We start from the raw sequence: 23,396 nt of genomic DNA on the forward strand, positions 1-23,396 counted from the left end.
TTATCTCACTCTCTTGAAAGTCAATCAAAAACTCCCTTTTTTTTTTTTTGCTGTGGATGGAAAATCGTGGCTATTGAAGAAGAAGAGAAATGTCGGCAACAGAGAAACTGTTGATTCAGATCTTCGAGAGGAAGAATCGAATAATCGATCACATGAAGCAGCAAATCCTTCTCTTCGATCACCACCTCGCTTCCAAGTGTCTCATCAATGGCTTTGTTCCACCGCCGTGGCTCCTCTCTTCTTCTCCCTCCGGTAATCTCTTCCCTTCTTTTTTCCTTCCTGCTTTGCAATTCTCATTTTTTTCTTTTTTTTCGAAGGTTCACTAAGTGCATTTTATTCATTTCATCAATATCCCAGAGATAATGTGATTTTAGACTTTCGGTTTCCTTATTAATGCTTAGGTTTTATTCTTTTCCATTGAAATTGATGAATTTCTTCTTCTTACTGTACATTATCGATATGAAGTGTTCTTTAACAATGGCGTCTTTAATTTCTTTTTAGTATTCCTTTTTTTTAATTTTTTAAAAAATTCAAATATTCGATTAAACATTGCTTTAGTATTAGCTTCTTGATTTAACCTTTTAATTAATTTAATAGTTTTGATTTAATGCTTAATAGTTTTTAGACTTGAAAATGTTTGAAGGAATGTTTCATTGACTTCAAGATCTAAATTTTGAAATTTTGTTTCTTCAAAGCTAGAAAAGTCCTTTCCTGTTTAAACTTTTGTCTTTGTTCAATTTTCTTTTCAAAGTCTTCTTTTCATTTGAATACTTGATTGCATTTTGATCTTGATACTTAATATAGGAAGTACTTTTTTTTTTTCTTTCCACAATATAACAAGTATTCTAAAGGCAAAAAGATCAAAAAGGTCCCTAAATTAAAATTAAATAATCATTCAAATTTTTATTGTTTTTTGCAATCAATTAAATTTTCAAACATTTATTTTCATCAATTGAACCATTGTTAGAGAGAAAATGGCTAATTGTTTCTGTCCGATCAAGAGATTAATTGAGTGAAAATAGATGTTTAAGGATTTAATTGGAAACAAATAAATAAATGTTTAAGGATTCAATTGATTCGAAATAGAAAAGGTTTTAGGTTTGATTAATTGTGATAAAATGCCATGAGCTTAAATGATTATTGAATTTGTATTAGAGGACCTTTTTTACCCTTACGCCTACTTTAAACTAGGTATCTAGTATTCGGCTAACAGTTAGTTTAATGGATTTTTTAATAAGGAAATGTCTGCCATTTAATTGCAGAGTTGCATAAGGAAGATCTTGTCTCAGGATTCTTACTTCCACATCCACAACCTTCCATTCCTTACTGTTCTCTGTACCAACAGCCAGTTGTTACAACTGATAATTTGCAGTTACCCCATATTTTATGCTCCCGAGTTGATGCTTCGAATAAAGGCTTAGATCAGTGCCTTTCTGGTAAAGCTGATGAGCTGGATCCTAGTGTTACATCTCCTCCTCAAGATTGTAAAGATGGGATGATCTCAGATATTCGTCCTGACCCTGGTTTATCACTGGCAAGAATCCAGAGATCTAAGTCTAGGCAGAGGGCTTTAGAGAATCGAAACAGTGCAAAAGCGTGTAAAAAAGTTGAGAGCTGTGAGAAGAATGGTGATGCTTGCAAAAGTCAAAACAAAGGGTCCAAGATTGCTTCTTTACGGTCCGAGCCTGTGGACAAGTTGGAATTGATCAGGTCTGGTGATAATGTTGGGAGTTACGAGGTGGAAAAGGAAGAAAGAGGGCAATGCAGGAGCAAGGAAAGGAGTGAAAATGTTTACTCTGGTAGAGTCACGAGATCAAGAAGTTCTATCCAACCTTCCAAGTCTGTAAGTGGGCCTTCAGGAGCAGGCAACACTTCTTGTGCTGCTAAGCAGGATGGTGTGGTACTTACAGAATCCATCAGCAAATCAGGACAACGGCCTGTTTTTGTTCATGCGTTATTGGAATCAAATTTTATCGAACCTGTTCATAATACTGGAAGTTGTTGTGCAGTGAAAAAAGAAGAAAGAGGTCAATGGCGGAGCAAGGAAAGGCATGATGATATTTACTCCAGTAGAATCACAAGGTCAAGAAGTTCTATCCAACCTCCAAAGTCTATGAATAGTCCACCAAGTGCAGACAAGAGTTTTTCTGTTGCAAAGCAGGATGGTATTGTGCTTACAGAATCCATTAACGAATCAAAACTACAGCCTGACGCTGCTGATGAGTTATTGCAATTTGTCAAACCAGCTGATAATGTTGTTGCTTGTGTAGTGGGAAAGAAAGAAAGTGGTCAAAACCAGAGCAAGGAAAGGGGTAAAAATATTTACTCTGGTAGGATCACAAGAGCTAGACATTCCTTCCAACCTCCCAAGTCTATACATGGCCTTTTGTGTGCTGGCAAAACTTCTGATGTTGCAAAACATGAGTGCAATATGCTTGTAGAACCCATCAGCGAATTAGAACAACAGCATAATGTTGTTGATGAGTTATTGGCATTGGTAAAGCCTGCTGTTATCTCTGATGAAACATGTGGTTCTAGGAAAGCAAGAGACCACCAAAGCAAGGAAAAGGAAAGTAATGTTCATCAAGGAAGATTAACAAGATCGAGAAGTTCTAGCCAACACCATAACTGTGTGAATAAACATTTGAAGCTGGAAGGCTGTCCTGATAGGAGCATCGATGATGGCATTTGCAAATCAATGCAGCTGACCTGCCATGTTGATGATCTTAAGGGGTTGACTAAGCCTTTTGATATCACTGATGAAAGTTGTGGGATAAAGGCCAAAACAAGTGACAACCAAACAAAGTCCCTATTTGCAAAGTCATCAGACAGGTCTGAAGGGGCTGAACTTAAGGAGTTTTCTGGTACTCAAGTAAATTCCTTGCCTTGTGCCGATGACAGTGGTCTTGCTGAATTGAATCAATGTGATGCAATTGTTGCAGACACTGACGCAGATTCTGATGAGTTAGTTGAGGCTTATTCAGCTAGTTCTGCATCTAACTTGGATGGTGATAACAATCCTCTTGTAAAATCATTGAATAGGCATGAAAGAGTTGAGTTGGAAGTTGCAGGAGCAAGCCTACACTCTGCATCTGCTATGTTGGTGTCGCCCAAGCAACTTGATTTTGATGATTTGGAAGAGTGCACTGTAAATGAAGTTTCTAGTCTTATTTTGGAGAGTGAAGAAGTGGTCAACTCATTGGAAAAAAGGTCTCTTACACCACTTCCTTCTGCAGCTGAGCTGGATGAAGTAACTTCTGTTCATGACCAAGAAAAAAACAACTCATCCCTTGAAAAGCAGTTGCTGGAGGAGCAAGAAGCTTTTAGCAAAGAAGAGAAACTGTCTGAAACAGCTTTGAGCAAGACATCTGGACCAGGTAGAACTTCAAATTTAAATGTTGTGTCCTCCGAACAAGAAACATCTGAGGCTTGTACAGATGCTGTAACAAGTATTCTGCCTGAAAGCAATGAAATTTCCAAACAGAAAACTTTCAAGGAAGATCTTTCAGCTACCTTGAAAGTTTCTTACGAAAATTTGCCTGGAAACTCAATAAAGGATGTGGCAGGAACTACTTTAAATGCTCATACAGGGATGGATTATCCCTTTGAGAAGGACTATGGGAAGGTTGAAGTAGTAAAATCTCTAATGTCAGTCACAGAAGCTAGTAATGTTAATACTGATGTATATAGTGGTCCTGCAATTTTGGCAGATCTTGATTTCACTGGAGTTTGTAGCCTTGCCCTTCTAAGGGAAGCAGATGCAACTTTCAGTAATGCAATTGAGCATCCTCGTGATGCACTATTTGAAGAAACCAAGGGTCATTCTCTGAAACAGAAAACGGAGACAAGTCCTCAAAATCAGAATGAAGACTTAATGGGAAGATGCATTTCTGATGACATTGATTCAGTTCTAGATCACGCACATGCAAAATCAAGGGACAACAAGGCTGCAATTCAATCCATACAGCCAGGTCTACATTCTGGTTCCCATGCGGAGGGTTCATGGCCTCATAAGCGGAGGAAGATTGATGGTCAACAAAGTAATTCCCTGTCTTTGTCGTTAAGCTCGAAGGTAAAGCACTTGAGTTTATTTACTGGGTTTTGTTTCAAGGAACTAGAATTTTGTATAATGTAATCCTAAGCATATCCTAAATCTCAGAACTTTTATATCTCAGAAGGAAGATGCTATGCAATTAAATGCCAATAAGTCTCTAGCTGCTGAAGAATATTAGAATGTGGTATGCTACATAATGAGTGGACCTGAATCTTCCTCTAGTTTTAATTCCTTATTATTTTAATATCCAGGACTTCCCATGTGATAGTGATGTCTTATGCCTCTCTCCCTGCTACAAAATGCTCACACTTTCACTAACTTTGGTCTTTGACATGAAAACAATTGGTTAAGCTTAACTTGATTGTTTTTCAATGATAATACTACCTCTTAAGAGGTTACCCTTTAATTAACATGCGTCAAAAACTTTAGGAAGCAAAGGATTACAAAGCCAATCCCAAGTCATCAGAATAGCAGTTATGCTTTGGCTTGCTATATTAATCTCAATAGATGGTTTTCATTGATTGCTAGCTTTCCTCTCAATCTCTCTTCTAATCGATCTCAAATTCTTATGTCTTGAATTTTGCTTATATTATTTTGAACTTAGTTACTATTAAAAGGTTGTATATTGCTCAGTGGTCTTTTATCAACTGATTTCAAATTAGCATATATATGCTGGACAGACTATATATAAATTGCACAGGTTACTTGCAAATTGAACACTAGCTAAGTGAATGTCTTATTATTGTGCTTTCCAGGGGAATTGTAATTGGAAAGAGAGGGGCAGAAATGAAAACACCTCATTCATTTTTATGCATAATCAATTTGATGTGTCTTCTGTCTCAAGTTTGCCCCAAGAGACCCTTGAAAATTTTGAAGATCACTCCGTGGAGGGAACAGGAGCAGTAGATCCACCCAGCATTATGTTTGGTTCAACAATGAAATGCACTACAGATGAGAACCAAATTTTATTGAATGTTGGGGATAAATCAGAATTTAGAAATATTGAAAATTTGGCTTGTGATGAAAGGAGCAAGCCAGAAAGCAAATCTCAACTTGGACAAGATGGTGAGTTTTCGACTTCTCTCATTGGTTTTCCGCACCGAACACCTACAGACTTGATCAGTGCTGATCAAAGCAGACCAGAACTTGAGGGGTTCATTATTCAGACGGACAATGAACAGTTATGCAATGGAGGAGAAGGAATTAGCTTTGAAAAATTGGACCTTCCAAAGACTGCTATAGAACGTGCTAGCCTTCTGGAGCAGCTTTGCAAGTCTGCTTGCACCCATACTCCATTATCCCAATTCCCAACCACTTATGGATTGCACCAAGCAACTAACCTTTACCAGTCTGTTCCTAATGGACTTCTAGAATGCAGGGAGCTGAGGAGCATCCTTCCTGAAAATGATGAAAGGAAAAATCAACTTAAAGTTAGCACTAGTTGCTTTGGTGAGGAAACGAACCATGCATTTCTTGGAAGATGCTTTTCCGATTGCTTGCCATTGTCTAGTTCTCAAGTTACTGGAAATGTGAAGAAACCTTATCTTTCTCCTGTTGGCAAACTCTGGGATAGAATCACATCGAACTCCGACAGTTCAGAGAAGCGAGGTAGCCTAAACCTAGAGCTTCCCTGCATTAGTGAAGAAAATGAGAATACAGAAGAGGTGGTTGATGCATTTCAGGAAGGCACTGCTTCCGAAGTGACTTTCTCTGCCAAAAGGGAACTGCTTGCTGAGATTAAGGAATGTCCAAATGTTCCTGCATCAGTTTCTGGAGCTGAAATATTTACCGTTAGAGATAGCCTGGACTCTGTGAACACTGCCTACAGCTTCACCGGGACTGAGAATGGGATCAAGCAAGAGGTTGAAAAACACAATGCCAGAAAGAGGAGAGATACAAAAAAGTTGAAGAAGAACAGTAGTATAGTACCGGGGGCAAATGGTACCACAAGGGCCAATGAATCACTTCGTAACAGGTTCAGTAAACCAAAACCATCTGAGAAAACCAGTTTGAGAAAAGGGGGGCCAAGTTTCTCACAAAAGGAGTCAAAGGTCAATAATATAGTTTCAAATATCATTTCGTTCATTCCAATTGTTCAGCAAAAACAAGCAGCTTCTATTATCACTGGTAATCATTTACTCATTCCTTCTCCAGCCATTCTTTTTCTCTCATTTCTCCCCAGCATTTTATGAAAACTGTATTACATATAGATTATGCAGATGCTTTAAGTTAATTGTAATTTCCTTTAGGGAAGAGGGATGTTAAAGTGAAGGCTCTGGAGGCTGCTGAAGCTGCAAAGAAACTTGCAGAAAAGAAAGAAAATGATCGTAAGATGAAGAAGGAGGCCTTGAAACTTGAACGGGCAAGGTTGGAGCAAGAAAATTTGAGGCAGTTGGAGCTTGAGAAGAAAAAGAAAGAAGAAGAACGAAAGAAAAAAGAGGCTGATATGGCTGCCAAGAAAAGACAGAGGAAAGAAGAAGAAAGGTTGGAGAAAGAAAGAAAAAGAAAGCGTGTGGAGGAAGCTCGGAGGCAGCAGCGTGCTCCTGAAGAAAAGTTATGTCCAAAGAAGGATGAGAAAGAAAAGAAGTGCCAAGCCCAGGTAAGCTCCCTTGTGCTGTAACAAGGGTTTGCTTTTAGATCTTTCTTTCTGTGAAATGGCATTAATTGTGGATGCCTGCTTTAGGATGAGAAAGTACAAACAATGAAGGTTCCTAATGATGAAGCAGTGCACTATGAAAAAATGCAAAAAGAAATAGCAGGCCGAAATGAAGGAAAAATGTCAGAGATGGAATTTAGGACAGCTGTTGCTTCAACTTCTGATGCTGTTAAGGCAAGCACGGCCGTTGACGATTCTATTGCAAAGGTAAAGTTCTTTTAGCAGCATACTTTTCAGAACTTTATTTTTGGAAAATTCATTTTCCCTCAAGATATTATCCCTTCTTTGGCTTAATAAAAGATTTTTTAGGAGTTACTGTTAGTATTACTTCTTTATTAAACTAAATGCAATGTCTCTTTATTGTTAACCATCTGAAAATCTGTTTGATAGGACAATGTTGACTGTTAAGAGTTATGCATGGGGCAAGTGCTTAAGTATTCTCTCAGTTTGCATTGAGAGGGTATAACATATGGTTTTCATTAAGCAACATGTGCACTAAAAAAAAGCGACATCTGCAGTGAGATTTTTCTTATGTGAATGTCACATAAGGGGAATTGTTATGAAAATCTTGATTGCAGCTGTGCTACACCAAACTGATGGAATGAACATTCAGGATTCATAATGGGACCTTTCAAATGGATTATTGTGCATCACTCAGACCTCTTTGTTGCTAGCTTTTGTAACGTCATGGAGACTAAAGAGGAATAGTCTTCTTTATGCAAGGCTTATATACTTTGCTATATTGGTAGCAGTTTAATTGAATATTTCTTCTACTTATTCAATGGTTGTCAAATGTTTTTCACTGCTGAATCTTTCTCAGGTAATGAGCACTGTGGATAGAGCAACGGAGAGTGATAACCGAATTGCAGATACAAGCCAGGAACAATCATATGATATTTCTCCCTACAAAGGTTCTGACGATGAAGATGAAGAAGATGATGATGAACCTAACAGAAAATTTATTCCTTCATGGGCCAGGTATGTGACTCATTGCGTCATCCTAAAAATAAGTGTGGAATTCCAGCTTAAGGTGTGTTCCAGAAAACCAGTGTTTGACATTTAGGGATTTTTGCAGTAAAAATCGTGTGGCTCTGGTTGTCGCTTCCCAGCAAAATGTAGATCCAGAAGAAATATTTCCCCCAGAAAGCTTTTGCAGCATTGCTCAAGGTGATTATCATACAAACTGAAAAACCTTGTACAATGTTATTTGTTGTTGGACTAACAATTACACTCTTTCGTAGTTCTCTTGCCAAGAAAGCTCCAGCAAAATCGTGCCAGTTAAATTGGATGGTTTGATCTTGTAAGCCCATAGTATCTTCAATGAGAGCTTTGCATGAAGAAAGGTATAATTGTCTCTTCGGTTTCACTGGCATTATCTTCCTGGCATCGGTAACTTTGTAGGCCGAAATCACATGATGAGGCAACAAAGCACTTTATAAAAGCCAGTCCTCCATGGATATTCCTTCCATTTCTCCATGGCTAGGAATTTAAAACTTGAATAATATTTCTTTCTGAAATGCTCACCTGTAGCAAATGATTTATATCCTAATTGTGTCATCAGTAGATAAAACCTTTTCTTTTTTTGCTAACTGCGTAGAGCTGACAAAATTCCATTGCCAATAACTCAGCGGCATTGAAGCTGCTGTAAGTAGTCCAAAATAACTTTTGCAATTTCCACCTGGCTGAATTTTCTATATCTGTAACGGCTAAATGACGTGTAATGCTGTGATTTTAGATTTGTTTTAGTTTAATGTTGGATTGGATTGGACCCAATATTCACATGGCTTTTGTCATTATTGCCATTTCACTTGGCCTCCCTCTTTTCCATGCTGACACCTGTTCTGATCCACTATCTATATTGCCGTTTGAGTTGGATTCCAAACATCTAATTAAAAAATCTTAGAAATCTGAATTCACCCAAAGGGAGCTCGCTACAAAAGATCCCATTGTAAGGGTGTCGCCTATTCAAAGGCATACCATACCCAAATCCTTTTCTAACCACCACCCTTGTTTAGATGCTGTTAACCAAAAGTGTACCTAGTATATTTCGTGGAATTTAAAAATTTGATAATTTATATATTTATATTATGTAAAATATTAAAATTTTATGTATTAATATTATATTTTATATAAAAATTATATATTATAATTCAGATCAAAATAAAAATATAAAATATAAAATTTTATTTTATTAAATTTATATATAATAATTATTAAAAATTTAAATTATTATCTTCGTGTTTTTTATATTATATTTAAATTATATTATTATATTATATTTTAAATTATCAAAATTTAACGTCATCATTCATACAATGAAGCTAAGATATTGGGGCCAAATGATTTAATCCCTTGGCTCATTTTCACATTCTAAAAACTGCGTTTCACTCATATACTTTAACAATTCATTCTAGGAAAAAAAAGAAAGAAAGAAAAGAATGTGAGAACAAGATTTGAGAACTTATTTTCTTTATGTTATAAAATAAAATTCAACATGCCATCAATTTTTCGTTTGTGGGCCATTTATTTTGGGGTCAGCCTATCCATCATCATTCGGTCAAATGTTAAGTTGGCTTTAAAGAAGGGAAGGGAGATCATCATTCACATGGCTGTCACATAAATTATAATAATATCAGAATGCAGAGTCCGCCCACCTTAGAAACGGTCACTTTTGAAAACCCAGATAAAATCTTAAATTATAATAATATCAACTAAAACTACACCGTTTTTGTCATGTCCAAAATCCAACCAACTTCAATCCTTCTAACCGTTATACTTTCATTGTTAAAGTATAATAAGAACTCTCCTTTTCTTTTTCTTCAAAACCCCACAGGCGCCTATTTTCTAACCGTTTAAACCAGTCCTAATTCTCTGTTTTTCTTATTAATTCTCTTTGCAAAAACTTAAGACATTATAATTCTCTTTCCATTATTGCAGAAAATTCCATTTTTGTGTATTTCTTGTCCATTCCAAGAATCTGATCAAAACATAACAATGCTACCAAGAAACTTTCTTGTTTTCTTGCTTCTTATCTTCACCTTCCATTTACCACCTTTAATATCAGCTGAAAATACCACCTTTGATTTCCCATTCTTCACTGTCAGGAACCTCACTCTTCTTGGTGATTCCTATTTTAAAAATGGCGTCATAGGCCTTACCAGGGAGATTGGTGTTCCGTCTTCAAGCTCAGGTAGCATAATCTACAACAACCCCATTCATTTCTTTGACCAAGAATCCAATATTACAGCTTCTTTTTCTACAAGTTTCTCTTTTTCAGTAAAAAATGTCAATCCGAGCTCTTTTGGTGATGGGTTAACATTTTTTCTTTCACCTGATAATCAAACTCTTGGGAGTCCTGGGGGGTATCTTGGTCTTGTTAACTCTTCAGAGTTGACCAAAAACCGGTTTTTAGCGATTGAGTTTGATACCAAGCTTGATGCTCAATTCAATGATCCAAATGAAAACCATGTTGGTTTGGATATTAACGCGCTCACTTCAATCAAGACAGCTGATGCATTGTTGCAAGATATTGATTTAAAGAGTGGGAATTTGATCACTGCTTGGATTGATTACAAGAATGATTTGAGGGTCTTGAATGTCTTCTTGAGCTATTCAAGTTTAAAGCCTCCAACGCCATTATTATCTGTGGCTTTTGACTTGTCTGGCTATCTTAAAGAGGATATGTTTGTTGGGTTTTCAGCTTCAACAGAAGGGAGTACTGAAGTTCATTTGATCGAGAATTGGAGTTTCAAGACCTTTGGTTTCCTTCCTGTGAGACCAAAGTCACATCCTCATAATGTATCTGATAGTTCAGTTACAATAATATCAGATGTTCCTGTATCAAATTCTACCAATAAACACCACAAGGGACTTGGTTTAGGACTTGGGATTGCCGGTCCGGCTTTCTTTTTTGTGGTTCTGGCAGTTTTTGGGTATGTTTCTGTGAAGAAATGGAAGTATATGAGAATAGAAAATGGTCTCAAAGCAGAGATTTTGACAGGGCCCAGGGAGTTTAGTTACAAAGAACTGTATGCAGCCACAAGAGGGTTTCACTCAAGTAGAATCATAGGACGTGGTGCATTTGGAAATGTTTACAAAGCCATTTTCGTTTCTTCGGGGGCTGTTGCTGCAGTGAAAAGATCAAAACACTCCCGCGAAGGTAAAATTGAATTTCTCGCGGAGTTGTCCATTGTAGCTTGTTTGAGACACAAGAATCTGGTTCAGCTACAAGGTTGGTGTGCTGAGAAGGATGAATTGCTACTTGTTTATGACTTTATGCCTAACGGAAGCCTTGATAAGGTGCTTCATCCAGAACCTGAGACAGGCATATTGCTGACATGGTCCCATAGGCAAAATATTGCTATTGGATTGGCCTCTGTATTAGCATACCTGCACCAAGAATGTGAACAGCAAGTCATTCACAGAGACATAAAGACTAGTAATATAATGCTTGATGGGAGCTTTAATCCAAGACTTGGTGATTTTGGATTGGCAAGGCTGATGGATCACGATAAGAGTCCAGTTTCAACACTTACAGCAGGAACTATGGGCTACCTTGCTCCAGAGTATCTTCAGTATGGAAAAGCAACAGTGAAAACCGACGTTTTCAGCTATGGTGTGGTTATTCTTGAAGTGGCTTGCGGTAGGAGGCCAATTGAGAGGGAACTAAGCAGCCAGAAAATGGTGAATTTGGTTGACTGGGTGTGGGGATTGCATGGTCAGGGAAGGATCACCGAAGCTGCTGATAAAAGGTTGAATGGGGATTTCAAGGAGGAAGAAATGAGGAAGCTGTTGCTTGTAGGTTTGAGATGTGCACACCCCGATAGTGCTGAGAGGCCTTCAATTAGAAGAGTCGTTCAGATACTTAACAACGAGGCGGATCCAATAGCTGTGCCAAAGATGAAACCAAGTCTCACTTTCTCTTGTAGCTTAACTGTTGAGGACATTGTTTCAGACGATGAAGAACGCAAAACAACTGCTTGATGAGGGTGGGATTCAAAGCTGACTAGAGTTAGATTTCATTTTTTCTAACGCGAAATTCATTGATTGTTTGATTCTTTCAATGTTTTTTAGACCATCATTATAGTGTTACTTCGTTTTCGTTTGCTAATTGGAGACTAGGGGTTCATTAGTCTAAGTTCAAAATACTGTATTGAACTATGTGGTCTCTGCTGTAATCTGAAGATATATTCCTTTCAAAGTTTTGAGATATTCTTGATATGATCTACCATTTCTCACTCATTTGGTTAGTTTCATTCCAAGTTCCCTCTTTGTACTGGCAATGCAACATTTCCGGTTGAGTTCGATTTAGATTCTTGCTCCTAATGTACACAAAATCAACAAAGAAATGAAGTATATAGAACTTGAACTCCATTCACAGTTACACTGCAAATCTTTGGTCTTAAATAGTTCATGAGGCCTTCTTGGGCATATTTTACTTTTCTGAGTTTTGCAACCAAATCTTTGCTTCTGTTTTGCTCCAAACCAAGAGTGTAATAGGGGGGGAGTGAATAAAAACCTGAAAGTGAGGACTTACTGGTTGTAGATTTGTTCACATGGGAAGTTTGACTGGAAAACAAATAAAGTAATACAAACTGCAACAAGCAGATGTAACACATTAAACCATCAAACTGACAGCGAGCCACCCCAGACTGAGAATTTTCCTTAAATTTGTATTTTTAGATTGCTTGCCAGTGCTTCTCTTCATTTATCATGTCTATGCAAACCCATCAAAGCAACAAAAAAGTTTTAGCTAAAGGAAAACAAATATGGAACAAGCAGAAGAAAGTGCAATCAAACTAAGCAAAGGACCGCAGAAGCAGATATAAATTTACAAATTACGAAGAATTCTAACTTAATAACCCAATTCACTCTAGTTAATCCATTTTATTCAGCATAGAAAATCTCTGCTAAAGAGTTGGAAAGGCAAGATCATGCCAGAAAGCGATTTACAAACAGGGAACGAGGGGACCACTTTTGAGTTATATTCATATCACATTCAACTTTCATAGTTGCTTCCTGAATAGCTCTTTCCCCTGCAGAGGTGTATTAACTCCCAGCTGGTAAAGTTAAGGCACTTCCGGCTTTCCATGTGACATGTGAACTCTCGGCCTTTGGACCCATGTTATAGTTTTTAAGCCTCCTGCATTGATCTTCCATCTGTAACTGGTTTGAATCGTGCTTTTGAAATATCCTTCTTTGCTGACAGATTGGAGCGGCGCTAATGGAAGTATTGTATTTGTACTGAAGTGGTAAGGAATTCCATTTCATTTACAATATCTCCCATCCAATCCCTCATTACATACAACCATCAGCAGAAACAAAGAGAAAAAGAGTTTAGATCTTTCAGTTTCATATAAAACAAATTATGGGGTATCCATCTATCATCCTTTTCTTCTGCAAATCTAACAAGTGATAATATAAAGAATCTATCATTAATGGTAGTATGAAGAATTGCTGATGCAATCAAACAAACATAGGTATGTTAAACATGTAATGCAAGAAATATAGGACTTAAAAGTCTAAAGGCTATTGTTTTTATAAGAGTAAGGTTCTAATATGCTTCTGGGGCTTACATAAATAGCCAAATAAGCTTCTTTTAAGGATAAATCTATCTTAGATTCTTCACCGTTGGTGTAAAGCAATTCCAATCCATCACACATTCAAGGAACTTTTGCATTTGTGACATTAATCTGTCAGTACCATTTAGATTGTACTCAAAATATTATATCAGAAGAATATAAATTGATGTAATGATAGAAATACTAGTAAAACAAAGAAGAAATTTAATTTTCAGAGGCATCAACATACTTGCTATTCCAAGTAGAACATACTTATTCCTTTCTGGATATCCTAGTAACTAAGACCAAATTAAACCAGTGGTTTATATCATGCAAGAAAGCATCTCAAAAAGCTATATATATTCCATTCCCATATCTTTATAGGTTTAAAATTTTTGGTTTCTTTTTCTATTTTGCCTTCTGTCATGTGTTGGTCTATCAATTGACTTTATTGAACATTTATGATCATAAAAATTGTATATAAACAAAGATAAAGGACTTTACATAGTCCAACTAAACAAGGATAAATTACTATTGAAACAAGATTTTTTTGAGCAAACAAAACTATACTTAAACAGAACACTAAGAGAAGAGGGTCAAGAAAAAATTACAGCAGATCATGATTTGGATGTGTTTGGATGTGAAAAGGATGATAGTGGGAACATGAGAGAAGAGAGGAGAGTGAAAAAAATGGTGGTGACAGAAGAAGAGAAAGCACACTCCCAACAAAAGCAAAGACTCTCTTTAGCTAATCCCGGGTTGTGCTCTCTCTCTTCTGTCAACATTTCCCATCCCATCTCTTCTTCCAACATGCATGCATGTATTCACTTGATCTGCTGCACTGTCACATACATATGAAAATCACCATCATCAGGATCTATAAAAATAGGAGAAAAATTGCTACTAGAATTATAACTATTATAATGGGAAGAAGCATGCAAATCCATATATTGTCAACATATATATATATGTGTGTGTGTGTGTGTGTGTGTGTATAAACGTACTCCTAAGACGCAAGTAACAGAAGATGAAAGAAGATAAAAATTAGATGAAGAAGAAGAAAAAACAAAAGTAACTTATAAGGAAGTAACTCTAAACCGTAGTGCCATGAACAACCAGGGAAGCACCCCTTCTTAAAGTAACTTGGTGACCGGCTATAACCAGCAATGCATGGCTGTGACGGGTTGTTGATTGTTATTGTTATTTATTTATTTTATTTATTATTTGGCAGTTTCTACATAGATTCACTTGGCGCATTTATTATGGGTTTTACCAACAATTTTTGAAAATTCCTTTGTTTGGGAAAATGAAAAGGATCTCTTTGTTATTATCATTATCTAATTTTGATCATTTCTGCATTTCAAGCACTTGTGTTCACAAGTTTCTTTTCCTCTTTAGCATATTTTGCTTGAAACATGGCATGAGCTTTGAACCTAACAAAACTCCTTTGGATTTAACCTTTAGTTGATAGTTATGATAAATTATAGTAACAAGTAAGCTAACCATCAAAAAAATTTTGGATATATATTTGGGTTTGAGATATAGTTTGTAGTTTATATTCCAATGGTAGAGTGTTAACCTCTTAGTTCTAGTGATCCGAATTTAAAACATAGCAATCTTGAGTACCAAAATAAAATTCAATGTTATGATTATGTACATTAAGGTTAATCTTGTGAGGAAGAAATTAGTTAATTATATATATTTAGTTTTACTATCTTTGTTCAAGTTTTTTCATATGGATTACTGTCAATGCATGTCCAGTCACTCTAATTAGCTGCAGGTAATTTATTTACTAGCAAAAACTCATAATCCAAGAAAATGGTTGTTTCTGAGTTAAGTTGATAACAATTTGATAAGATTTATCCATTTACGTTACAAGTGAATTGAGAGAGGTTTTCACATTTCCTGGACAGCACCTTCAATATATTTTAGAAAGCTTGTCAATTTTGTTTATCATAAACCTACTGTACTGGATCTTATCCTATTCACCTAAATCTTCATGTTATTTACCCACAGGTTGCTTTTCCTTGATCTATTTATGGTCTACAAGCACTAGAATCTCTAAATGGAAATAACCTATATATATATATATATATATATATATATATATATACACACACACACACACACACATATATTTATTGCTTCAGGGAATTTCCCTGAAAATTCTGAAAATGCTATTAACTTCCAGCACTGGTGATTTTACTGTCATGTCTACACTCTCACATGGGAAGTCTCAGATTTCCCATCCTCTTCAACATTTGTCAAGTGAATAAAGGAATGGTCAATCTTCTCATTGCCATCTACTTGCAGCTATATATTCACTATTTTTGCATGCATGCGTGTATATATGAATTTCATACCTGAAAGTAATACTTAAATTAAACCATGATTCTCATCTATATGAAAACGTCCCTTAGCTAATAGTCTTATGATCTACTGATAAAAGAAGCATGACTCTTAATTCGAGTGATCGAAATTGATTTATAATAAATCTATCAGTTGAAGTGGGATCCACTTAGCAGGACCCCATGCCATGACATGCGTGAAAGACGAGGTCAAACAACGTGGGACTATGAGGACTTTAACTGTCCAACGCCACTAATCAACCCCACGCAAGAAAGGTAACTAACTTAACTGCCATATGCCACTTTGCTTCCCTTATAACTAAAGAGTTTTTTTATTTCAGCCTTTTTCTCTAGTAGCTGAAATTCTACACTATTTTAAGCTTTCAGGAAGTAAAATGGCTTCTTTTTCTCTTCCAAAACTCTGCAAAATTACTTTGTTTTCTCTGGTTTGGATCTCTATGGTTGCGGTTGCTGCTGCTTCACTTCAGTTCAGGGTTGGTGGGAAGAGAGGATGGACCAAACCAACTGGGAATGAGTCCGAAACTTACAATGAATGGGCCACCAGGAACAGGTTTCATGTTGGGGATTCTCTTTGTAAGTTTACCATTTATACTTTTGTCTACAAAAAGTGTAGTTTAATAGCATGATAAAACTGTCGGCAACATTGTTAAATTTGTGAAGAAATACATTAGCTTTTTGGAAATGAAATTTATCAAGTTTAATTGCTTTTGTGTACACGAAATTCGATAATCTGCTTTAGTTTGCTGGTTTTTTTACTAATGTTTGCTTGTCTGTTATTAGATTTCAAGTACAGCAATGACTCAGTGCTGGTAGTGAACCATACAAGCTACACTAATTGCAGTGAGTCAAATCCAATCATTAAATTTAATGATGGAGACACAGTCTTCCAATTTGACCGATATGGGTTCTTCTACTTCATCAGTGGGGAGCATGATCACTGCATAGCTGGTCAGAAACTGATTGTTCGCGTAATGGTGCATCCTGCAATCAGCTCTCCTCAGCCTGCACCCTTACCTTCACCTAAGGAGGATGGATCCGATGAAGGGGATGATTGGGGCCCGTTTTGGGGGCCACCACCACAAAATTCTACCATCAAGCTGACAGTTGCATCTTATTTCATGACTGCTCTTGGAGGCATGTTAGTTATTATGTATTTGCTGATGTAGTATCTTACCTAGTACAGTTCGTTTGGTTTTAAGTTCTATGTGATGATTGGTTTCATTTCCCTACCTCCATGGATTGTTTTATCTTATGTTCTTAAAACTATTTGTGCCTTCTGTTGTTTCATTGCCATTCTTTTGCTTTCTTTAGCCTTTCTAGTAGGTTTATTTCGCCTTGGATTCATCCATATAGGTTTACCAAGCTTGAAAATAAAGAAAGGATCAGTGAATCAGAATCCAGTGACAAACAATTGATTCATCATGTTAATCTATATTGTCAAGAATATAAATTTTATTTCAAACACAAATTGTTCATGTACAGAAGATCAAAATGTGATCTTCATTTTGAACTTAGTAATCCTAACATTTGCAAACAAAAATCTCGATGTCATACAGCCTTCACAATAAAGTAAGAGGAAAAAGATATCAAAAAATCGCCTTCAAGCCCGAGTTACATTAAGATTCTTATAATCTTTTCAACTTTAAGAGATGAATCAATGCTCTCATCACATGTCAACTGTTTATTTGATGCATTTAATTTTTCAACAGCTTCTGGAGCAAACAGTACATTTTCTAGATGGAAACTATTATTCTCTTGGCTCCCTTCTACATTGGATGGTAACAATTCGGTCTTCCATTTGATACCTACAGCCTCCACTTGATCTGCAAACAATACTTTTGAGACAGGTGATGGACAGATCTCTTTATAAGTTTCATAATTAGCAGCACGAGTATTTCCACCTTCCAAAAGTTTCCAAAGAGGATGCAAAACAGAAATTGCGTTAATATTTTGGTCCAGGGTTTCCTTCAAAATCAGAAAATCAGAGACCAACTCTGCCTTGCTGAACTGAACAAACACTGCAGTTTGATCCATACGGTAGATGGAAATAACAGAGATAGGGCCAAAAGTTTTGCAGATGCATTCTCTTATCATACTTGGCTTCAGTTGTGGCGGGACTCCCCAGATTAAAACAATGTTCTCAAATAAAGTCTGTGGAAACCGCTTTCTGATGATATTAGAGCCCAACAGCTCTGCAGTCTGGTTACCAGTCCTTAGATTGATAATTTCTCAGATGTAGAAGGTTCATGTGCTTCTGGAGCTTTTAATTCTTGGCCAGATTTCCAAAAGGTGAATGTAGTTGAAAATCAATGCCTAGGTGACTGCATGCCTGGGAAAACACACAGCCTGTCATAAAAGCATCATAGCCAGCTTCATGCTTGGCTCCAGAGTTCCAATCAGAGGACCTGCAAATTAAGGCTCCGTTTTTAGTCTAAAAGGACCACCGAGTGGCTCCTCAACTTGAGAGTGGCAGCAAGAGTAGCATTATTGATTCATTATCAGTGCAAACATTTATCACAAAGTGTCCACGTTTTTAGCTAATTAGTCTGGAAGGGATGATATAGGGTAATGAGATCTCTCTAGTAAACATGCAAAAATGAGCAAATATTAAGCTATATAATTCAGATTGCAAAAGTAGCCCAAATTTAAGAGAGGAGAAGGAGGGGGGGGGGGGGGGGAGGAGAGAAAGGGAAAGGATAGAGAAGGAAGTTCCAGACAAATTGAACAAGGCCTTTTAACCAATACATTTTAGAGAGTGTTGGGAACAGAAGGCAAACCTCATGTCATCCGCATGGACCTCAACTTTAACACGTGGCTGAGAAGACAGAACTTTATTTCTAAACCCATGAGCAATTTCTGGGCATAAGAAGGAAAATGCTGAGGATAATGATGTGCTGGATCTCTTCATCCATCGTTGCAATGTGTAGTCAGCATTCACTAGTATTTTGGTGTCAAATTCTTCAGCTGTCAAAGGAAGAGGAACTAGGAATTTGCTGTGTATGTGAGCGATATCCGTATCACCAATATAAAAGCACTCCAGTAATCTATTTCAGTAATATGACACATTCATCTAACTTGAGACTAGCATGGATACCCAGGATGCAATCGTGTCCAACAATCAACTTATTTTCTGAGGAAAGGAGATCAATCACATGACGAAACCCCACTGCCGCATTGATCTTCATTTCTGCCCTTCTCTGATGCTCATTCTTCACCTCCTCCTACAGAAAATTGGGGCACAGGAGAAGAGTCATCACAAAATGCAAATGATGCCTTCATACCAAATGCAGCAGTCAGATTCATACTTCCATTTATATAGCCTCAGAATCTAAATTCAGCACCAACAGGTTTGTGCACAAGATGCAGTCATACCAACATCCATGCCTTGAAACTTTATGTTTTACTTTTAGTTTTTTTTTTTTTTTTCATTTACTCCTGTCATGGAATTAAATTTTCAGAAAGAATTGTCAGGCCATTCTATCTCTGGAAGAAAACATACAGAATAGGATCTAAAGTTCTAAATTTTAGAAATTTCTCTAACATGAACATCCGAAATAGTGTTTTGTATAAAAGAAACAGTTGGATACTCATCATTTAATATATGAAACTAATTGACAGATCCTCCTCAAAGATGTGAGGTGTCTTACCACAAGTTTGTCCTTATCACTCTCTGAATCTGTATAAACCACTAATTCTTGTGAAGAACTTTCACCATTGAAATGAACATAAGCAAGATCTTTGAAGTTCGTCCTTGTGACCTGCAGGGATTCAGTTTCCTATATAAAATCTTATATCTCTCAGTAAAGACAAGATAAAGCCATTGAAAAGATAATTCTTGTTAATGCTATATATTAATGATACAAGAAAGAAAAGATGCTCCAGAATATTTCCAAATGAAAGTCACAACTTGGAATAAAGAAGCTAAAATGCCAAATTTAGGAGATCAAATCAAATGAGAAGAGATTATAAATAGAATCAGAGAGTGATGCAACAGCATATACCATTCAAATCAGACTAAGTTGATGAGAAGTGAATCCATTCAAACTCAGAGCAGGACGCATCTTGAAGAAAACTGTTTGAAATTGTTGATTTAAGTCATTTGAAGCCCCTTGATCTTGAGGCCCTCCAACCCTACGCTGCAACAAGTCATCACGCCATTCACTCAATCTTTTCTTCATTCTTTCAGTGAAGGAATCATCTGTCACTCGGACAAGCGGTGAGTCCATAGTTTCTTGTAAATCATACAACGACTTTGTTGACTGATCTCCATAAAGTGATTTTAATTGTTTTCGGGCCTCATCTTCTTGTCCTCTGGATAAGTAAGATACACCTGAGATATGAATTCTCAAAGTAAGGGCAACTTAGAAAGCACAATCTCAGAAACTGCATCTCAAGAATTAAAAGCAACAATGATGAATTGGGACATGAAAGATAAATAGAAGTACCTTTATTCATGCAAGCATTGAAATCAAACTGGTATTTAGCCAAAAAATCCATTGATGTTATCTAGCAGAGGAATTCATAAGACGGCTCATCGTGTGGAATCTCTTGAAGAGGGAATACAAAGTAATTATGCCTGTCAACGATATTACACGGTCGAATTCATTCATAAGAAACATCATTCAAACACTCAATTTTGCATATTAAATGAGAACAAAATACTACTTCCTTTCCTCATAAAAATTACAGTAAATTACACCAAAGTCCTTCCTTTTCCTTTCCTTTTTTTTTTTTCTCTTTTCCTTTCCCCTTTTCTTTGTTAACATTTCCATACATATTTTCTCTACAAAGGGTCCAAATTGCCTTTATTTTTTTACCTTCTTTCTTAATTTATCATCAATCAAACATTTAAAACAGCTCAAATTAAGCTAAATTCGATAAAAACCATTTTTTTTTCTATTTATTTCTTCTGTCTTAATTTATCATCAATCAAACACTTAAAACAGCTCAAATTAAGCTAAATTCAATCAAAAACCATGTTTTCACTAAAATAACAAGAAAGTACCCTCATTTTCACCCTGAAAAGGCATTAACAATAAGTAAAACAAAAACTTGATAAGAAAAAACAAAAATTTCATAAGGTTTATTTTGTAAACAAATATTAAACTATTTATTCAAATGAAGGCAGAACAGAAAACTAACGGGTGAGCAATAAACGATTGCTTAAGTGAATCCCAACGGAAAGGGAAAACACCGAACTGAAGAACAGCAAATTTCTAGGCGGAATCTTTGACTTTAAGATACCGAATATCGAACCCGTCAAACTCGAACGATTCCCGTGATGCTGCTCAATCAAACCACTTTCAGCTCAACTCTTATGTGAAAACTCAAATTTCTAGTAGCTAAAATTTTAGAAATAGAGGTAAGGAGAGAAGGAAGAATAGAGATAGGAAGAAATTCTAGAATATAGGAAATGGGAAATTATATTTCCTCATTTAACCACCTACTTTTGTAATATTTTGTGATTATTGTTACATTGTTAATTTTTTAACAAAATAACTAACGTGTTGACTCAGAGAATCAGCTGTCAATTTTTTAACAAAATAACTATTACGTTGACTCTCACAGTAAAAAAATATAAATGACTACTAAGTGACTAACATGCCTTTTTCTTCAATTCAACTTGTAATATCCCGCCACGGCACGCTGGTGACGCCCTTCATTTTCGTGTTGATTGCCACAAAGTCCGCTGCTCACACGTGCGGACAAAGTTTAACAGGGGCCGAGTCGAAATTGGATCGTGTCACCTGCTTTAGAGTGAACGTTAGGGAACGGAAGGGGGTTCGGGTGGTGGAGAAGGTACGTGATAGGACACGTGAGAGGATGAAGGCCCTCTTGGGCCAGCGTTTCGTGGTGTTCATCGGAGCATGGCTGTGGCAGTAGCGGCGGCTTCTGAGGTGGTGGTTGTGGGGTTTTAGAAGTGGATATGGTTTTGGGTTTTTGTGCCATTGGGCCCTATGGGGCATAAGATTTTAAGATATAGGCCGCAAAAGGTTAGGCAGTAAGAAAACGATGTCGTTTTGATATCTTTTCCATTTTTACCTTCCCCTTCGGCGGTTGGGTTAAGGAAACTTGCTCATAGGTTTGATGAAATCTAATTAATGAGACGGGTCTGATCGAATTAAATTTATACAGTAAAAAAATTGAATTTGAACTCAATTTAAAATTTATTATTCAAAAATTGATTTGAATTTAATTAAATTTTAATTTTTTAATTTAAATTTGATTGAATATAAAAATAAATTCTATTATCATATTCGATTTTCAAGTTTGATTATATATTTAATTTGAGCTTGAATTTATATATATAAATAAAATAATAATTTTTTAATTAAAATAATAAAAATATATTAAAATTTAAAATTTTGATTAATTTTATAAATTACTCAAATCAAATACTAAAATATTCGAATTCGATTCGTTCAATAAATCAAATTACTCGAACTAGAATTAACCTCTACAATAACTTAATCAAATTTAAATTTTATGCAAATAGTTTATGAATATTGATATGTTATTTACATCTTTAATTAACGAAATTAATATTACTATAGTTCCTAATAGGATTTAAGATTTTCTTATAAACACTTATTAATAGACCTAACTTAATCTACCAATATATATATATATATATATATTATATATATATGAAGAAATATATAGTCTTTGATAACTGTATTATATATAATGGTTTTCAATCATTTAGTTGAAGAAGAAATCAATGATATATTTAATGCTGTTAAAAGGAGGAAAAACATTGAGAAAAGTGTTAAAGAAATCACATTGTTTGTTGTTTGTTGAGAAAGTAATGGCTGAGCTTCAGATCATTGCTGAAGTCGATGCATAACTTTATAGAATGAGCCAACCTATCACTAACAAACTTCGGAACCTTGAATCGTGGGGTTCTAAACAGTTCAAGAAAAGTGGTCCTGAAAAAGTGATATGTTTTTATCAAAATATGAGAGCGAAACAAATTCCAACAGGGAACTTGCGAAGGATTTGGTTGATAAATGGAGTTGAATAATATTTAACCAAAGTAAAAAGTTTTCTGACATGAAAAACGTTAACGATATTCATATTCCCGTGATGAAACCCTCTGTGAAGAAACTTGCAATCATAGAAGATAGAGAGGTTAATTTGGACTTCAATGTTAAGCTAAGTTCTCAACCATCTTTTTCGAGCCAATTTGTTACCAGGCCTGAACCAACTTTATTTGATTATGTGGTGAATCCTCGATTCAATTACAATTCAGAGATGGAAGAAGCTTATGCTGGTCGACAAGAAGTAATTGGACTCTCCCGACTAAGGATTGCGAAGAGATTGAAGCAGTTGAAAGCATCAAAATGAAAGCCATTGCAAGCTAAAAAGCCTAGTGTCAGATCATCCTATGCTCTTAAGCGTTTGATATATATATATATATATATATATATATTGAACAAGTTAATAGTAGTATTTGAATCTTTTCCCGACAATCTTTGTCCTTGCAAAAACTGAAACTAAATTAAAGATAGAGAGGCAAATACACTTGAAATTTAAGAAAGTTAAAAAAAAAATATATATCAACTGAGATTAGATTGGATTTGGTTCAATTTTTTAAGGTAATACATATAATTATAAATTTAAAATTAAACTTTCACATATGATTTGATCCAATCGAATTTTATCGATTTTGTTTAATTTATCGATTTTTAAAATTTAATTTTTTATTTTTATATAATTTTTAATATATTTAAATAAATTTAGATATAAAATAAATA

At 35.8% G+C, this 23,396-nt stretch overlaps 3 protein-coding genes, 1 long non-coding RNA gene and 1 pseudogene across 5 annotated transcripts; 3 read left to right on the forward strand and 2 right to left on the reverse strand.

The window, feature by feature from the left end:
• Positions 1–49: 49 nt before the first annotated feature.
• On the forward strand, positions 50–8,551 carry LOC111275501 (uncharacterized). The gene is made up of 8 exons (XM_089754818.1): positions 50–252; positions 1,263–4,072; positions 4,810–6,181; positions 6,304–6,653; positions 6,738–6,917; positions 7,531–7,688; positions 7,786–7,877; positions 7,952–8,551. Exons 1-8 carry the CDS (start codon positions 90–92, stop codon positions 7,990–7,992), a joined length of 5,166 nt encoding a protein of 1,721 aa, XP_089610944.1. The 5' UTR covers positions 50–89; the 3' UTR covers positions 7,993–8,551.
• Positions 8,552–9,165: 614 nt separating this feature from the next.
• On the forward strand, positions 9,166–12,197 carry LOC111276414 (Concanavalin A-like lectin protein kinase family protein). Its single transcript, XM_022862144.2, has one exon. The coding sequence runs from the start codon at positions 9,705–9,707 to the stop codon at positions 11,691–11,693; it is 1,989 nt and encodes a 662-aa protein (XP_022717879.1). The 5' UTR covers positions 9,166–9,704; the 3' UTR covers positions 11,694–12,197.
• A 282-nt stretch (positions 12,198–12,479) lies between these two features.
• On the reverse strand, positions 12,480–14,535 carry LOC149511775 (uncharacterized). The gene is made up of 2 exons (XR_016333827.1): positions 13,521–14,535; positions 12,480–13,003 (listed from the first exon to the last, which is right to left on the reverse strand). It is a non-coding gene; the product is annotated as an uncharacterized LOC149511775 (long non-coding RNA).
• A 1,425-nt stretch (positions 14,536–15,960) lies between these two features.
• Positions 15,961–16,926, forward strand: LOC111276503 (early nodulin-like protein 6). Its single transcript, XM_022862246.2, has 2 exons — positions 15,961–16,212; positions 16,420–16,926. Exons 1-2 carry the CDS (start codon positions 16,014–16,016, stop codon positions 16,803–16,805), a joined length of 585 nt encoding a protein of 194 aa, XP_022717981.1. The 5' UTR covers positions 15,961–16,013; the 3' UTR covers positions 16,806–16,926.
• Positions 16,927–17,075: 149 nt separating this feature from the next.
• Positions 17,076–21,591, reverse strand: LOC111275584 (poly(A)-specific ribonuclease PARN-like; annotated as a pseudogene). Its single transcript, XR_016333753.1, has 8 exons — positions 21,263–21,591; positions 20,782–20,923; positions 20,085–20,215; positions 19,641–19,969; positions 19,287–19,397; positions 18,736–18,860; positions 18,417–18,653; positions 17,076–18,044 (listed from the first exon to the last, which is right to left on the reverse strand). The product of XR_016333753.1 is annotated as a poly(A)-specific ribonuclease PARN-like (transcript).
• Positions 21,592–23,396: the final 1,805 nt, after the last annotated feature.

Source organism: Durio zibethinus, chromosome 25, assembly GCF_047325235.1.
Source record: "Durio zibethinus cultivar Kanyao isolate XHJ-2024 chromosome 25, ASM4732523v1, whole genome shotgun sequence".
Classification (NCBI taxonomy): Eukaryota; Viridiplantae; Streptophyta; class Magnoliopsida; order Malvales; family Malvaceae; genus Durio; species Durio zibethinus.

Excerpts from the sequence above, each read along its gene's own strand:
- LOC111275501 (XM_089754818.1), top strand. The coding sequence starts at position 90 with ATGTCGGCAACAGAGAAACTGTTGATTCAGATCTTCGAGAGGAAGAAT. Across the intron at positions 6,654-6,737 it reads AAAAGAAGTGCCAAGCCCAG|GATGAGAAAGTACAAACAAT; the intron begins GTAAGCTCCCTT and ends TGCCTGCTTTAG. Across the intron at positions 7,878-7,951 it reads CTTTTGCAGCATTGCTCAAG|TTCTCTTGCCAAGAAAGCTC; the intron begins GTGATTATCATA and ends ACTCTTTCGTAG.
- LOC111276414 (XM_022862144.2), top strand. The coding sequence starts at position 9,705 with ATGCTACCAAGAAACTTTCTTGTTTTCTTGCTTCTTATCTTCACCTTC.
- LOC111276503 (XM_022862246.2), top strand. The coding sequence starts at position 16,014 with ATGGCTTCTTTTTCTCTTCCAAAACTCTGCAAAATTACTTTGTTTTCT. Across the intron at positions 16,213-16,419 it reads TCATGTTGGGGATTCTCTTT|ATTTCAAGTACAGCAATGAC; the intron begins GTAAGTTTACCA and ends GTCTGTTATTAG.